This window comes from Typopeltis vanoorti, chromosome 17 (genome assembly GCF_054136105.1).
Source record: "Typopeltis vanoorti isolate ZY-2024b chromosome 17, IOZ_Tvanoo_1.0, whole genome shotgun sequence".
NCBI classification, from domain to species: Eukaryota; Metazoa; Arthropoda; class Arachnida; order Uropygi; family Thelyphonidae; genus Typopeltis; species Typopeltis vanoorti.
Window position 1 is genome coordinate 30795288 of NC_143565.1, and position 19369 is coordinate 30814656.

General features: G+C 33.8%; 1 protein-coding gene across 4 annotated transcripts in view; it reads left to right on the forward strand.

Annotated features, from left to right (window-relative positions):
• Positions 1–19369, forward strand: part of l(2)gl (LLGL domain-containing protein l(2)gl) — a 437582-nt gene that overhangs the window by 56547 nt on the left and 361666 nt on the right. For all 4 annotated transcript variants that reach the window (XM_090407678.1, XM_090407677.1, XM_090407680.1 and 1 more), the window contains exon 3: positions 4286–4383. In XM_090407678.1, the coding sequence (XP_090263804.1) occupies positions 4286–4383 (98 nt within the window). The remainder of the gene's footprint in view (positions 1–4285; positions 4384–19369) is intronic.

A 19369-nucleotide genomic window follows, 5' to 3' on the forward strand; every position in this document is an offset into this window, starting at 1 on the left:
GTCTAAAGTAGGCCAAACTGTAGCCACCAGGAACTTTTATACACTCTAGGATGTTCAAGAGGATGTAGTCAATTCATTAAGCATTATTATGAATAACGAATGACACTTAAGCCATTCTTTATGCATACAGAACTAGATTTATGCTAACCTTCAGAACAAGCTCATTAAAAACCTTTTATGTCTGGCTTTTATTGATTTTGAAGAGGAATTTGATTCAATCTCAATGTTAGCTATTTTAGAAGCTCTAACAAAAAAAAAAAAAAAAAAAATGGACAGCGAGATGCTGTTTTTTCTAAATTATTTACAACAGCCTTAGAAGAAATTTTAAAAAATTTGGAATGGAAAAATAGAGGAATTATAATACTGTTTATTTTAATTCTTTACTGTCTCTGTAAAGAGTTTATTTTACACCACCAAGTGTTAAGTAATAACACAAGATTTCATTTCGATTGGTGCAATGACTTTTAAATATTTTTTTTAGAATCCAGAAAATTATTAACTCGAGTACCAAATTAAAAAAAAAAAATACATTTAATGAAACTAAAACAATGTATACATTTTAAATAAAATTTACATAAATAATTACAAAATTAATTGGATCCAAGGTCTTCAAAATAAGTGTACACTTTAGATATCTCCTTATCTTAAAAGAATACAGTCATTCATTCTTGACTCTTTCTGTAACTGGTTTGTTTAACATATACTTAATCACATCTACCAGACTATAACTTTGTTTACACATCAGCAAAATGTTCATCAGTCAGTTTTCTTGTTAGGCTTTTTCCTGAAAATATAGTAGTACCTCTTTAGTTCTATGGAATCTTTTTTTTTTTTAAATTCCTTATTTAGCATAAGACTCTTTCAATCATTCCAACTGTTTCACTGGAGTATAAATATTCTTACCTCTTGCAGTTCAATTTGATGCACAAATTACCAGTTTTTGTACCAGAGAAAGAAGTTTCTTCTACTACAAGATATCTAAGTAGAGCTCTTCATGTTAAGCCACTTCACAGTTCCAGATTTTACTAATTCTGTCACTTTTTTTCTAGTAGAATAACAAATAGATTCAGTGTCCTTAAGACAGAAGATGAAACTTTTCACTCAGCATTTCCTCGAACATTGAATTAGAATGCCAACTCCAAATATCTTCTTTTATTTTCTAAACACTTGTTGACAGTCTCAGCTCTTCCAGTTTAATGATTCACAGTGCTGAGATTCCTTTTTCGAATCTTCTATTAATATTCTCTCATCTGTCATGTAAAAAACTTAAACTTCCTAAGAACAAATTCTCTGGTTGCCTTTCTCAAATTTTCATTCTCTCTCTCTCTACTTGTTTTCCTTGTTACTCACACTGAATGCTCTCTCTGTCAGCTATCAATCATCCATCAAACTCCTCGGTGAGCATGCACACTTCACGTAAATGGCAATCGAGAAGTTATGTGCTAATGGCTGGCACGTTGTCTTTGTTAGGGTAAACAGAATGTCTTCACAAAACACAAGTATCTCAACAGTTAACAATTGTGAAATACAATAAAGAAGACTCAATTATTACAAACTATCAGAATTTAGTAAGTACATCCATTTCAAATGCTTTATTTGATTTTTACAAATCAGTAATGGGCACATTGCAAGTGCCAGTCATACGTGTTCCGAAATCAAAACTAATAATATGCTAACAAAGAAAAAATTGTCAAAAGATTCATAATTGAAAATTTATGATTATTTTTACAATAGTAAATGGGAAAGAATTAAATTGCCTACTATTTGCTGACAATACAACAGAATATGTATTGTTCTTTTAGGAAGCTCTGTAGAACTTCAAGAAATGATTGATGAATTGAATGCAGAAAGTAAAAAAAGAAAGAAACTAATATATAAATAAATACATAACAAAAAAAAGCTAGTACATACTGGACACTGAGAAATTGATATAGTAATCTCTTATGTTTACCTAGGACAGTAAAAGGAGTCTGTGAAGAAAAATTATGTGTAGAATTCAACTTGGTTGGAAAATCTTTAGAATACACTGTGAAGTACTCAGAAGATCTATGCATTTGCCTTAAAATAAAAATGTTTGACAATTACATACTTCTGGTCATGACATAGGGAAGTGAAATGTGGACTTTGACTAAAAAATTGACCAAGTTAAGGATCACTCAGAGAAAAATGGAAAGATCACTGTTTGGTATTACTATTCAAGGTAGAAAGCAGTACTTAAGTCAGAGCTAAGACTATGGTGAAAGACATAACAGCAAGATCCAAATGGCAATGAGTAGGTCATATTACAAAAAGTAACACTGAAAATTGAACAGAGTTTATATCTGACTGGTATCTCAGATGGAAAGAGAGCTACAGGAAGACAAGATGGCAGGAGGATGGGATTAGAGATGACTGGAACTGAGTGGCACAGAAAATCTTAAGATAGGACTGAATTGAAAACTTTGGAAGACCTTCATCTAACAGTGGACAGAATATGGCTGATGACGATTAGTTTTGTGGTCCTTATACTGGAACTCTTAACAACAGTTTTATTTCATATAAGATTAGTCACATTTTTTCACTTTCCCATAGGCTTGATAATGTTCAGATTTTTTTTTTTTTTTGTCTAGATCAGGCATCTCTTCTTGGACTGATTTGCACATCTAGCTTTTCCTAGCATGTTGATAACTTCCTCATCTTCCAATACATTTGATGTCCTTACAGGTGACTCCTAAACACTACCTAAATCTGTCCAACTTCGCAAACCCTCTCCTGTCACTTTCCCATACATATTCTATTTTTGCCTTATATCTTATATAAGTTTTCGTGAGTGTTGATTTGCCACTTTCTTCTAAGCATGTTGAACTCTTCCACTTTCTTCTGAGCATGAAAATACACAATGGCTGCTGGTCATTATCAATACATAGCTTCAAAATGACAATCAACTTCTTATTCAGTTCTTTTATTCCATATCTCTTCATTGGTACAGCTTTCCTCATGCCACTTTCCCAAGGACAAACTTCTAACTGTTCAAAAATAGATAAGTTCTCCTTACTTGCATTCTGCACTGTTGCATTACAGGCTTTTATCATTGAGTTGATTAAAAAAAAAGTTTCTCGTGATTATTCATTCTGAATAATTCGGAAGGATTGGTCACATGGTGTAATGAGAAACTCTACTCCAGATGGTATAGCTTTTATTTATTTATTTATATATATATATATATATAAAATAGAACTAAATGAGAAAATTATAGGATTTCCTTTCTGAGTGTTCTAGGAAAGATGTAACAACAAGCTGGATTTTAGCAAACTGAGACTTATCAAGACCAGATTTTTAAGTTTAAAAAAAAAATAATTAAGAATTCTGAAAATATAGCGAAGATTTCTATTTAATGGTCATCATTGGACAATAGGAATTCATTGTATTTATTTTTTATCAAGGATCAGTGGTGACTTTTCAAGCCACTTGAAGTCTCCAATAGCAGGACAGTGATCTTTAGATAGATTCATTTCATCTCCTATCTGAAGATATTCTCAAATGTCTGTGCTAACAGAACCGCCAGACTTTGAAAGTTTTTTCACTTGGTTATGCTATAAATTAAAGATGCCGAGAAATTATTATATTCTTGGTTTCATCCTTTATCCAAGTTGCACGTGAAGTCACTTCATGACTGGGCTACTTGTATATAGAGGCTAATGACTTCAAATCAGTTGTCTAAAATATGGAGTGTTTTAGTAATAAGGTGTGACACCTTTTGTCTACTTATATATGGAAATGACTTCTTCATTACTTCAACCTTGGTATTACATTATTTTGAGACCTCAAAAAGGGTCGGAACTGGTCTAGGTAGTGACCCTTCCCATAATGCTTAGCATTATGCATGTTCTTAAGGATATGTTGTTTGCATTATGGGATACTAAGGCAATTGATGTGAAGTCATTAGCCTCTATATACAAGTAGCTCAGTCGTGAAGTGACTTCATCCCAAACTTTGTTTGGTTACACTTGGATAAAGGATGAAACCAGGAATATAATTTCTTGGCATCTTTAATGTATAGAACCATCCAACCATTGGTTGGAGAGTTAGGTATGCTATCGCTTGGCCACCAGGCAGACAGATGTTATCCACTTAGTCTAGCATTATTTATTTACTTATTGGTGTACCACTTGTTTTATAAAATAAGTTGGATTTTATTTGATTTTTGCAATAATACTGGTTTCATTATATTTTTCTTGATTCATGTGTATTAAAAAAACAACTTGTATTTGATTTATTGATTGATTTAGTAAAACATTCTTTACAGACTGTTCCACATGGATTTCCTCACAGGCCAACAGCACTTGCTTGGGATGATGAATTGCACCTAATGGCAATTGGAACTGTTACTGGAACTATTAGAGTGTATCCTTGCATCTTGTATTTAGGACCTTTCTTGCATTATTATTTGATATGAATATATTTAATACTTCTGGATCAGCCCCTATTCTTCCCCAAATAGCATTCCTACATACTAGAGGTTGCAGAACCTCTAACACATTAATCTCGCGTGGATATTGAAAAGTCCAAGATGGTTTTGTTGTATACCAAGAATTGTTTGCAACAGAAACTATGGAAAATCCAAGTCTTGTATTGATTGCTATGTTTGATATCATCTTTCTTGCATTGTTTTCTGGTAATTCAAATAATTAAAGTCTTGAGTATTACAAGATTTGATCAGTACTTGCATAAATTGTGCAAAATCAAGTTTCATTATTTGTTAAAGGTTTCATCTCAGTGAATAACTTCAATTTTTAAAAACTGCATGAGAAATTTTAAGTATGGCATAGTAACCGTGTTCCACTCCATGGTATAGTTTGAAGGCGAGACATTTGTGATTAAATTTTGACCTCTTTTATTTTGAGTTACATTGCTGTAATGTTCACTGTTTCTAATCTTTAAAATTTCATGCAATCCTTCCAGTGGAAAGCATTACATGGGTCAGACTGGAGATATTAGAAGCTTAGGGAAAGTGAACAGTATAGCAATAACTGATAAAAGCAAGGAGAAATCAGGTTTAACTGTGCCTCATCAGCAAATGTGGAGCAACTTATTACTACTTTTCATACTTGAAACAAAATTTCTGTGATAAATTTTAAGGAATATACAAAAGTCATGGAATCCTGAATTGAAATCAAGGCTTGATTTTGCATGAAAAATAAGTATCATTTGTAATGATACTTGAGACTTCAATTCTAACAATCACTAGAAAGCAGTTTCAGAAAGCTGATAGCAAACAGCATTTGCAACAACATAAATATTGATTATTTCTAAAAATTTAAGTGGATATTAAATCCATCATTATTTCAAAGGCAAATGTAGAAACTATAAAAGTTTCGTATGAAATTTGACCAGAGAGCTTATGGGAATACATTTGCTGATTTTTACGAGTTGCCCTAGCTGGACCTTATAGGAGAGATGATCGCTATGGCCAAGTGTCCATGTATTCCCCTCCTATTGGTCCATTTTGAAAAAGTTTCACTGGCCTGACAGCTGTTTCAAACTGGTTGGTTATCATCAGAGACCAGGCAAAAACTCTCAGTACTAAGAAACTTGAAACATCAGAGAGATGCATTTTTCGTAAGCAAACTCTCGGTTGGTGCATAAAACGTATTTGCTAAAATAAAGAGCCAAAAGGCTTCACTTCGGTGATGCAAATTTATAAAAATTAAGTGGATATTAAATCCACCATTATTTCAAAGCTGAATATAGAAACTAAAAGTTTTGTATGAAATTTGACCAAAGTTTTCTATATTCGGCTTTGAAATAATGCTGATTTAATATCCACTTAATTTTTATAAATTTGCATCACCGAAGTGACTTTTGGCTCTTTATTTTTTTAATTAAAAAAAAATATTGATTATATTTCATTAGATCTTGCTTGTGACAGTAATCAGTTAATTTTCATAAACCATTTTAAACATGTTTTAATTTTCACTAATTTCAGGCTTTTATTTTTGCTAAACATTTGTTATTGATTCTATTTTCTAGATTTTTTTTTTTTATGACAAATGTACCAAACAGTACTTCTTCAATAAAAGTGGATCTATTTTTCACACACTTTACAATTTTGTTCCCAAGACAATTTATCATGCAACTGTCATGATAAATCCAGTGTTATCAGTTATGCCTTTTGATAGTTACTTTCATCATTTTATTATTATTTTATGGAATATACATGTTGTAGGATTGTCTAGTTCATTACAAATGTGTTTTGCAAAATAATTTTTGAATTGAATTAAAAAAAAAAAAAGCAAAATGCATATTAAAATTTTTTTTCTAGAGATTAAAAGATAAAAGATGAGGCAATTTATTTTTATAATAGCATGTGATATTGCATGTACAATTTAAGTATGAGAATAGGAGATACAGGGATGAATTGTAAGAAGTGAAGGAATTGTGGACCTTTTATAGATATTTTGTTATTTGACTAATTTATTATTTCTTTTGTTTACGATTATAGGAATCTAGCCCTAACCACCTTTTTGGCAACATTCATTCTCAACTTCCATGGATGCCTTCACGTCATTTCTCCACCCTCTATAAAATGAAAAATTTCATCTACTGAAATTTTGTATAACCCTTTCAGAAGCTCGTAAGTCTCAATCATATCACTCCTCTTTCTCTTGTTTATTAATGTCTGCAGCCTACAAATTCTCAATGTCTTCATAATCTGTATTCCACAATCCTGATATCATTTTTGACACACTCCTTTGCTTGCTCTCCACTGTACCAGAATTGCCATGGAAACCAGGAGACCAGACCCTTCATGTAATAGTTCAAGTGAGGTCTTATCAGAGCCTCGTAAAAAGGCAAAATGACTTTCTTCTCTTTACATGTCAAGATTCTTTTCAGTATTGCAATTATTCTCTGAGTTGTATTTGCAGTTTTTGCTATATGACCCTTGAACTTCAATTCCTGTCCACTAAAATTCTAAGATCCCTAGCCTCATCAGTTTCTTTAAGCATAATCCCACCAATATAATGTGACATTGGATATCAAAGTGCATGACTTTAACATTGAAATGACGGCCAATTTCATGCCCATAATTCCAGCCTATTCAAATCATTCTGCAAGTACTGCATATCAGCAGCACTCCTGATTATCCTACCTATCTTTGCATCATCAGCAAATAGCTGTATGTTACATGTCGGATCCTTCCCAATGTCATTAATCTATAGATTGAATAAAATGGACCAAGGACTGATCCATGAGGCACACCACTGGTTACCTTGAATCTTGCAGATTCACACCTCTCATATACCACTTTTTGATATCTGTCAGTCAGACATCCTCTTATCCATGCCAATAGTTTATAATCCAATTCCATATTCTCCAATTTATGCAACAGTATTCTATGCTGTATTCTGTCAAAAGCCTTGGCAAAATTCCAAAGTATCCATTCCCCTCGTCTCAGTGGTAATATTATTATAGAATGTGAGAAAGTTGCTAAAATGCGACCTTCCCTTAATAAATTCATACTGTTCATTGCAAAGTAGAGATTCTCTGTCAACCCATTTCTTGAATGCGAGCCCTAACCAATTTTTCCAAAATCTTCACCGCCACTCGTGATTACTATACATTCTTTTCACTCCTGTGGAATCTTCCCTGTTCTGAGACTCAAATTATATAGCCTGATCAAGAGAATTGCCAGTTCAGCTGAATACTCTTTTAGCATCCGTGCTGATATCTCATCAGTTCCTATTGTAGAATTCTTATTCATTTTGTGCAACAGCTCTCGTACCTCCTCATCTATTCGAGTTTCCTCATACACAGAGAAGAGGTAGCGGGGAGCTCAGTGTTGCATAGCTTTTAGCAAATTGGCTGCAAGTTTAGCAAGTTGACTGCTCATTAGTTGAACAATCACTTCTGCATCAGTCACCTGGATACAACCTGCAGTAGTTATTCTTTCAAATTCATACTTTCATTTTACTTGCAGCATAATGATAGAATTCTTTTGATGCTTTAACTTGCAGAGCCAATTTCTTTTCATACTCTCTGACTTAGCTTTCTGTACAACACTTGTAACTCTTCTGGCCTGCTGCTTATAATTTTCATAACTGACATCATCCTTATGCACACAATATTCCTTTCACATCATCTTTTTAAGATGATGTGAAAGGAATCTCTTGCTTAATTAATGATACATCCATTTCACGTCTACTCTATTTATTCTTTGAACTCTAGGGACACATTCTGATATCGCATCATTTAAGTATGTTTTTTCAAAAACTTCCCATGCACTGTCAATATCCTTCCCATCAAATAAGAGATACTGTGGCACAGAACCCAGCGTATCTCTCGGGTCATAATTTCCTGCTTTGTAGTTCAGCATGTAACCTTTTCTGAATGGAACATTCACAAACTTAGCCACTTCCCAAATGAGTACCACATGATCACCATCACCAACAGAAGGCAGAATAGTTAAGTCATTAATTTAACCCCCCCCCCCACATACACACTATAACTAGATCTAACACTCTTTGACCTCTAGTTCCTTCTGTCACACTGCTTGAGGAAGTTTGTCTTGCAACAACTCAATAAATTATTTCATTCTTTTTTAATTCACTGCCACATGGAAAATTGTTACTAATATTGCAGTCAAAGGTCTCAACTGTTTTGACCTAGAGTTCCTTCTGTCACATGCTGCTTGAGGAAGTTGTCTTGTAACAGCTCAATAAATTCAATTTCATTCTTCTCATGTGAGACTAAAATCTTGTAAGAGATCATGGAACAAAAATGGGGAGAAGAGTTATCATGGCAGATTAGGAAACTGTAAAATGATTTTGGAAAGCAGAGAATTAAAATTGTTTGGAGAGAGAGAGACAAAACAAGAAAGAAATGTGTGAAAGTAGTGTTGTATGTAGACTATGATAAGATGGTTTCCTTAGTGGAGTGCAGTAGTGATTGAAATGTTAGGATGCATAAAAGAGATTATTTTGGCAAGTACAAATGATCTGGCAGATGAAAATTGTAGTATGCAAGAAGATATGAAAGAGTAAAGATTGTGGGCCTGACTGTTGCTATGGTGTGAGAGACACAAATGAGTCAATGCATAAGCTGTGCACAAGGAATGGTGTAAAGTTTGGGGTTATGTGGAGTGAACGTTTTGGATGAAAGGAATTATATAAGGCTGATGGTTTGCATTTGAAGAGGATTTTCAGAGTTAGGTTGTTCGTGAAAGTATTGTTCTAATAGTTTGGAAGTACATTCATGGAAACTATGAATTTAGGGATATAGACAAGTGTGGATGTAGGCATCTATAGGTAGGTGGGTAAGTGAGTGGAAGAATGATTATATGATGCTAAATGTGGCTCCTCAAGTTTCAAATTGAGGATGATCAATATAACATTATGTATACTAATTGCTAGAAGTATTTGAAATAAGGGGAGGAGATTTTGGCTTTGATCAGCCTAGTTTGGCCAAAAGTTATAGGTACTAGTGATATTTTGGTTGATGAATGTAGTCATAGGGATAGAATGTAAGGAATATAGTATTTTCAGATTGATATAAAGAACAGGATGGGAGGGGTGGTTGCTAATGATAGCAGAAGAATGGAAGTCAAAAAGAAGTGCATCAGGATTACAGAACTTCCGAGAGCAGTGTATTTCAGGTTATGTGTTATGATGGACCAATGAGATGAAATACATGGTTGCTGCTATAGGCCAGGAGGATACAAGGAAGAATGTGGATGGCATGCATATGCAAATTAGCATGAGTGCAGGATGAGTAATTATTATGGATTCTTCATCTGCAGGACAGATTGGAAAGAGGAATGGTTACAGGGAGGGATATCGTGTCAGGACAAAATTACACAGGAAAAAATTACACGGGATAAAATTGCGCTGCAAAAATTACACTAGGACAAAATTACACATAGTATAAAAATATACTAAGAAAAAAATTAAAAGGAAAAAATACACAAGTAAGAAATTACACATAAAATAAAATTTACCAAAAACTGTACCAAATTTATAACTAACAAGGAGTAAATCATTAGTGCAGATTTGGGCAAGAGGATTAGGAAGGTGGTTGAGTTGGAAACTCAAAATGATGTAGTGATTAGCTACCCTAATTAGTACTTACCTCAGATTTACAATGGAATAATTTCCTAAGGTAAAAACCATTCGACAATTGTTAATCACCATGAACTGCTCAAGAATTTCTAAGAATTGTTTGGGTGAAGGTATATAAGTAAATTTTTGTCTTGCATTCTTCAGTTCTAGTTTAGTGACTCGTAATACAACTAGTGTATAATATGCGACATAATAAATTTCGTGATTAATTTTTTAAAATTAATTTTTAATTTACCCATGGCTGATTTTGAGTACAACATTAGTAATAAAGGTGGTCAAATTATAATTTACAAAGGATTAGCGTTTGTTCGTCACCGTGAAACTGCTATCGGAACTATTCATTGCCGTTGTGCAAAGTTGAGAACTTTACATTGTCGATCGCTGCTCCCTACCAGAGACAATAAGATTATCCATGAGTCTTCAGAACACTGTCATGTTAATAGGACTTTTGAATCTGAAGCTCGTCAACTTGCAAATCAAATGAAAAGAAAAATGTCGAATCCAGGCGCAATGGCTTGTGCAATTATAGCTAACAGTTTAGTGACTGTATCAGATGGATTAAAAATGTGCCTACCGAAGAAGAGCTCCATGACGAGGCAATTAAATAGATCCAAAGCTAAAACAAGCAGAAACATTCCATCAAATCCAGATAACAAAAAATTTTGAAATGCCAGAGAAGTACTCTAAATGGATTATTCATGATTATGGGGCAGAAGATCCAGAATGTATAATACTAATTGGTCACAAGACTCTTCTAGATCAACTTGAAGTTAAAGATTTTTGGCTAGCAGATGGTACATTTACAGTGGTTCCAGAAATATATTATCAGTTATACAGTATCCATGTCCAATATGATTCAGGCGTTGTTTTACCTTGTCTACTGGCTCTTCTACCAGGGAAAAAGGAAGAAATATACGTGAAGATGCTGAACATGTTACTGGAGAAAATTCCTCAAGCTCAACCATGAAAAATTTTGACCGATTTTGAAACAGCAGCAATGAATGCTTTCCATACCGTGTTTAAAAACATCGAAATTAGTGGCTGCTTTTTCCACTTATCACAATCTATTATATGCAAAGTAAATGAATGTGGACTAAAATCTCTATATGAATCCAATCATCATTTGTAGTACACATTAAATTGTTACAATCACTTGCACTTTCACCAGAAGAAGATGTGTTAGAAACATTTTTAGAAGTTGCTACTCTGTTCTCTAATTTAGACGAATATAATGAACAAATCGAGCAAGTTCTCCTTTACTTCGAACGTACATATATTCAAGGTCGACAGCTCAGGAACGGCACTTATAGACAACTTCTATTCAATATTTCTACTTGGAACCATGGACACTCTGCAGCCAACTGTATAGCTAGAACTACAAATTGTATCGAAGGATGGCACTATGGACTTCAGTCGCTCTTTCAGTGTTCCCATCCAACTGTTTGGAAATTTTTGGATAACATTGTTAAAGAATTATCTCTTTACAACATACAAACTATTTGCGGCATTTATCTGGTCAACGAAACCCAGGACGTCGTAGATACATTTCGTTAAAACAACGTATTTCAAATGTTGTACAAAATTATGACTCTAATAGACGATTGGATTTTTTACGTTGTATAGCTTATATGACTTGGTGTTTTTTTTTTTTTTTTATTATTTTTTAAAATAAAAGTAATTTTTGCAATATTAAGAAAGTTTGTGTTTAATTTGACAACAAAATACCAATAATATTTTAATCGAATTAAAGTCAACAGGTAGGTCTTATAAAGTATTACAAAATTAACGGAACTCTTATCTGAAAATAAATATAAAATTCATCATAAAAATTTAAAAACTAAAGTGAAAAACTTCAGTGTGAATATTCAAATTTGTGTAATTTTTTCTTAGTGTATTTTTATCTATGTGTAATTTTGGCAGTGTAATTTTATCCCGTGTAACATGAAATTTTAACATGAAACCAGAATTTCTACAGTTGCAAAGAGATAATTACCTGAGATAACATATGATGGAAGGAATGCAAATTTTCACTTCAGCAGCAGTATATGTAGAATTACAAACCATATGAGAAACTGCTCTAGCTGGCTCCTCACTTTGTCAAAGTGTTTGAAGAAAGTAGTATCAGACTGTGTGTACCCATAATCAGAAGGATGAATCAGATAGTAATTAGATGGGTGAGCAGTATAGCATCATTAAGTTGCAGAAAAAGTTCTGCAACTTAATGATATATAAATGGGTATGTAAAGAGAAATACGGTCAGCAAGCTTATGAGCAGCAGAAAGCAATAGCAAGAAGAGAAACAAGTAAAATAGTTGTTACTGAGTGATAATATTGTAAGGATATATTGGAATTTTTCTGCCTGGAGATATTCTGGTATCAGACGTGACATTGACAGATATGAGAATATAGGTAAATGTATTTGTGATGCTTACAATATTGCAGAACCTTTAATTAAGTACTTGTGTGCGTACCACATTTGTAATTTTTCGTACTCTGAGGATGCTGGTAGGAAATTCAGTGAAATATTACTTTTGATAATTTATTATTTTCCTCTGGTGTTATTCATATCACGAAGCACTGTTATTCATAACAACTGACACTTAAGCTTATGTTTGTAATATTCTGTTTATTTGACCTTTAAAGCTTATGGCTCAAAGCCAAACAACTAGGAAGGAGACCTCCACATCACCTTTAAGGAATGTAGAGAACCAACTGGAGATTTTGACCTAATGTCCAATAATCCTCACTTTCACATTGTGTATGTATCCCTTTATGAACAAACATGAATTGGCTGGTAATTTGGGACTTAGCTGACCAAATTGTACTTTCTGTTGGTTTAAACCATAAATACATATGATAGTTGAACACGATCATGATTTCTTGCTGGCTGGGGTATTGCCTGGTTAAACAAGGCCCCTACTGTTTTTTAATCAGGGCAAACAGTGAAAATCAACTACTGGAACAAACTCTGGCCTATCACTCAGAAGAGAAACTCAACGGCAGAAGAACTGAAGATACTAACATTTGAAATACAAACTTATTTAATACTGACTGCTTACAAACAAACTTACATTATAGCCTACCAGTTTCGCCAGCAAACTGTCTGGCTTTTTCAAGGCGTTTACAGAAAGACATAAAAACTAGTAAATGCAAATTGAAAGGAACATATAAAACGTTGTAAACCAACTAGTAGCTAAGGTTACACGTTCGCGTGACAGAGAGGATCATTATCATGCATGCGTGTTTGTTGTAAACGTGTAATGTGATTACTGGCTAGCTGTAGTTCAGATTGATTTAGAAAGAGAGAGGACCAGGTTTTTCCACGAACTGTTTAGGATTGCACCCTGATTTCTGTTGAAGTTTCTGCTAGTTATTAACACTATTGTGGCTTCCTTGAATAAACGATGTCTGTAGTCGTCATCCAGATATGGCATGGAGCTGTTTTGCAACTCTATCGTGTGATTAGACGTACAGAAATAATGTGCTAAGGAAGAGATACTTCTGTTGTGGTTTACATCACCAACATGTTCTTTTTGTCTGATTTCTAAACTCCGTGAAGTTTGTCCGATGTAGACAAGACCACAGAAGCAAGGAATGTAATATACTCCTGGATATTTGTAGAATGGCACCTTATCCTTTGGGGATCCTAAAACTTGTCTGATGCTGGTGGTTGACTTGAAGACCACTCTGATGTTGTTGTAGGCTCTTAGTATTCTGGCTATTTGATAAGAAATTGACTTGATGAAAGGGATCACTACAGTAGAAATGTGCTGGGAGCGTGATTCTTCTTGTCTGGGGTTGTCATTGTATAGATATTTTTTGATGATGTTTGGAGGATGTCCATTTTGTGATAATGTGTTGACTATTAGCGAGAGTTCAGTCTGTGTATCCTCCTCTTCTGATTTAAACTACTAATAAACTATAAACTAAACTAATATAAACTATTAGCTACTAGTTGGTTTACGTTTTTTATGTTCCTTTCAATTTGCATTTACTAGTTTTTATGTCTTTCCATAAACGCCTTGAAAGAGCCAGACAGTTTGCTGGTGAAACTGGTAGGCTATAATGTAAGTTTGTTTGTGAATGGTCAGTATTAAATAAGTTTGTATTTTAATTATAAAATGACCAAATATGTTTTAGTTTATACTAACATTTGATTATAAGCAGTATTAATGGAAAGGAAATTGAACTTGAAGATATGGAAAAGTCTCACATGGACATAATTGGCATTACTCTGAGACAAACAGGAGATCTTACTAGATAAGTATAGGGCAGGGTTTCTCAAACTTTTTCTACGACGGAACACTTCACAAATCCTGAAATTTTCACCAAACATCTTGGTTATTTGATAATGTATTAATTAATAATTAATTGGTAATTTGTGCTGATTTTCATTGACATATCCCATTCTGATCACCAAATATATTTATAATATTATTAAAAGTACTTACGAATGAATGCAGACTTTTTCTCCTGTGTGCTGGTAGTTTTCCCTTCCTTTTGTACATCCTGGAAATCTTGAGGTGGATGACTCACTATCTGTTCCACAAACACCTTCAATGAGAGATTTCTTAATACCAAAATTAAACAAAGTGCCTTGTCTTTTATTAATAGGAATACAGCTTTAGAATTTAAAGCTGTATTCCTATTACTTTTAAAAAAAAATCACGGCACTCCGGTTTCAGAACAAGCACTTACGCACTGCAATACGAACTTGTGAAGAAAGTATTTAGTATTAATAGATTTGAGAATCGCATACAGATTACTTTGATCTTCAGTTTCAGTGGAAAAATTTTGTTTATACTTCCTTGCTGATTGGTCACTGATATTTGCAACACAGATGTTATTTCGTTCAGTTTTGAGAACATGCCACCCATTGTTATAATCTGCTTGCAGGCAATTTTTATGACCCGTCATAAACAGTGGTATTCCCTCTCCCAAATGTTGAAAGGTTTCGATGTGTGAAAATTAATGATACACAGATGTTATTAGGCGTTCTGGGTCTGAGCTTTTCGACATATTCACGAATTTTATTCTCCTCAGAATATTTCTGCTATAAAATATTTATTCACGAAAAATGCTTGTCAAACTAAAATGACAAATTTTAGAACTTCGCACGGAACACCTATTCACCTTCTATGGAACACAGTTTGAGAAACTCTGGTATAGGGTATTATATTTGGGGCAATAACCATCAATGAAAGGAAGGGGTAGTGATAGCATTCAACACCAAACATAAAGATCAACTTTTAGATTGGAAAGCAATTTTAAGTAGTTACGAGGGGATCTGGAAAGTTCTGATAAACACCTAGAACAAAAATTAATTTTATGTCTTCTTATATATCCTAAAAGAAAAGATATTTTCCGAAAAAACATTTTTATATGAAAAAAAATTTTTTTTTATGAAAAAGTTTTTATATGAAAAACATTTTTATTTTAGCTGTTTATCAGAACTTTCCAGATCTCCCCCTCCCCTTGTATGTGGGTAAACTTAAATGGGGAAAATGGACGATGAAATTTATTTCAGCCTGTGGTTACACAGAAGGTTCTCCTATGAAAGAAGTGGAGAAATTTTCCTGTGTCATTAGAGCAGGTAGCTGACAAAAGAAAATGGAAAAAAGCAGTTCTTGTTGGAGATTTAAACACCAAAAGAACCATTACTAACACCATTTTCCAACATAAAGATGTGCACAAGTTCACGTGTAGAAAAGCCTTGTTGACTGTCACTGTTGATAGTGATATCTTCATTCTGGTTCAGGATACAAGCGTGTACAAAAGATTTGAAATTGGAGATGACCATCACTTAGTTCTAAATAGGATAAAGATGAATATCATATTGAAAAGAACAGTATGTAAGAAAGTTTTAAATAGAACAAAGTTAAACAGCTTTTGCAGGTAAACTGCAGACTCAACTATATAAATACAATTGAATTAAAAATGAAACAATTTGAAAAAAAGAACTAAACTTTGGAGTCTCAGTGGCAAACTCTGAAGATGCCATTGATTGATTCAGCTAGGGAGGTATGTGGTGAAGTTGATTTTATGACATATGGATTATGTCATAAAAGAATACAGAGAATTTTTCTCTGTATTCTTTTATGACACCATGCTGGACACAAGATGTTAGAGAAGCAGTTATGGACAAGAAGAAATCTTACAAATTAAAATTAACTTCTTAGCTCTTTAAGTCAGCAGATGTCATAAAAGAATACAGAGAAAAATTAAGAGAGCTAAACAAAAGTCATAGGAAGAGTTCAGTAAGAATATAGAAGATAAATATCAGGTAGGTGGCAAAATGTTCTGGAGGTAACTGAAAAAATTTAGAAATGGAGGAAAGAGTACTATACAAGGAATCAGATGATAAAGGTGACATGAAAACTGAAGACAGTATCCTAGACACCTGAAGTAATTGATTTGAATGACTGTTAAATGAAACAAGCTGTGAGTAATAGAAAATTTTCAAGAGGAATGCAAACAAGAGTATATATCAATACTTGAGGTAGAAAAAACCATCAAGAACTTGAAATATGGAGAGGTAGCTGGAGTAAATGATATTTGACCAGAAATGCTTAAATATGGAAATAAAAAATAATGCAGTGGCTACAGTGCATAATTCAGAGGGCCTAATGAGAATGTCTAATTCCAAATGATTGGAGTAGTACTCTTTATAGTTCCCATCAATAAAAAGAAAAGAGAATAAAGCTGAGAATTCCAGAGGAATGTCTCTAAGTGTTCCAGGTAAAATTTATACAAGCATACTTGAAAAGAGGTTGAGAAAAATTGTAGAAGAGAAACTTTGAGAACAATCAGAGTTCTGGCCAGAACGGCAAATTGCTTTCTTGCCATGGTGGATAAACATACATCACTGTATACATATGTTTATAAGTCGTATGTTTGTTTCAGCATTGCTGTTATTCTGTGAATTTCAGTTGCTGCTGTATGACCTTTGAACTCCACCTTCTAACCATTATACTATGTGATTGTCAATCTCGTCACACCAAATTGTATAACTTGACATTTACTGACAATGAACTAGTATCCTTCTTCATTTGTCCAACTTATTCTGATCTTTCTTGTAAGCACTGTATGTAATTCTCATCCCTAATTACCTTTCCTGTCTTTTTGTTATCAGAAAACATGTCTTCTTTCCTCTGTTTTAAATGTACAGATTGATTTACCACTGGTCACATTATTTCTTGAAGACACTCGCTCTCCTGTATGCCACTTTTTGATACCTGTCAGCCATTCTCTGTTACAGACTAATATCTTATAATCTTGTTCCATATCGTTCAAATTTTTGCAAAGATGTATCCTGTTAAGCCATATCAAAATCCAATAAGATATATCCATTCCCTTTGTGCAACTCATCTGTAATATTCTTATAAGATGTGAACAAGTTATTTAAATATGACCTTCCCTTAGTAAATCCATGCTGTTCTATCAAAGTAGTATTTCAGCCTTTATTATTATTTTTTCCCCATGTGTGCTCTCAGCAACTTTTTCCAGAATCTTCACTATCTCTGCAGAAATACGAAAAGGTTATTAAACAGGCCAGTCTTTGCATCATCCTTGTGTGCAACAGGATTATCATACATTCTTTTCACTTCTGTAGAATCTTCCCTCTGCTGAGACTAAAGTTATACATCCAAGTCAAGAACACAACCAGTTCAGCTGAACACTCCTTTGACATCTGTCTCAAGGAGAAATAAGAATTCTGCTGTAGTGAATTCTTATTTAATGTATGCAACAACACTAGTACCTCCCTGCCCTTATATATATGAGTCTCGCTTCGTTATGAGTAGATGTAGTACTGAGCGTTATGTCACGTAAACCAGACTATTGAGTTCTCCCCTTTTCTCTAAAAAGCAGGTGGTAGATGCAGAAGATGTTCGACTAACAGGTGTTCCCCCATTAGCTTGAATGTCTTCTGCATCTATTGCCCACAAAACATCTGCATTCAGTAGGGTTATTTGTTTGTGTTCATTCTTTTTTCATTCATCATCATCAAATTCCTGCAATGTTACCCTCAATGGGTGTACAGGATATGATAGTACTACATGCAAAATTTACATCAGTACTAACTTCATATCGACAATTTTCCCCCAAGTCAGTCTTTTACCTCTCAAAACTCCAACATTATCAGATCTTATATTTTTATCTTCTAAGGCACTTTTTACCGTATCAATCCACCTATATCTTGGTCTTCCTCTGGGTATTTTTCCTGTCAACCTGGCAAAGAACATTTGTTTTGCTAATCTTTCCTCTCCTATTCTGTTTAAGTGACCATACCACCTGAGATTAACTCTGCTAATGCATTCCTGGATGCTGACAATTCCAAGTTCTTTCCTAATATCATATTAACCCAGCGTTAGTAAGATGACATGTCACAGACCACAAAGATATAGAAAGAAATGACTGTGACACCACTGCCTCACTAATGCCAGGTTAAAAACAAGAGAGCTCTACTCCAATCATCTGGAATTCTTCTCTCTGTCCAGGTTTTCTGAACTATGCAGTGCAGCCACTGTAAGACTTTTATACCTCCATACTTGAGCATTTCTGGTCGAATATCTATCTCATCAGACTTTTGATGGCTTTTTCTACTTCAGGTATGGATTATGTATTCCTGACTGCATGCCCGTTAAGTGTTTTTTACCACTGTGCTATCACTGCTTGTTTCATTTAGGAATGTTTTGAAGTAATTACTCCATACGTACAGGATATCTTTTTCTCCAGTTTTCATGTCAACTTTATCATGTCTAATTCCTTTTACAGCACTCTTTCCTCTATTTCTGAGCTTTTTCAACAACCTCCAGAATATCTTGTGACCTTCTTGATATTAATTTTCTGTGTTCTTACCAAAGTCTTCCCATGACTTTTGTTTAGCTAGTTTTACACAGTGTTTAGCTTTCTTACATTTGTCTCTGTATTTTCTAAGAGCAAAAGCTGACTTATTTGCCATGAACTTTTGATATGCTGTTTTCTTTTCTTTCATTGCCTCTTTCACTTCCTGTGTCTACCATGAAGTTCTGATTTTTTTTCTCTGCTTGCAGACAACCTTACCACATGCCTCTCTGGCTGAATCAATCAATGTTTTCTTCAGGGCTTGCCATTGAATCTTCAAGGTTTGGTTCCTGTTCTCAAACTCTTTCATTTTTTCTTGAATAATATTGTTGCATTTTAGTCTGCAGTTCACATCTGAGTAGTGTTCAACTTTTAGTTGCTTTGAAACTTTCTTACATGTTATTCTTTTCAATATGAAATTCAACTTTATC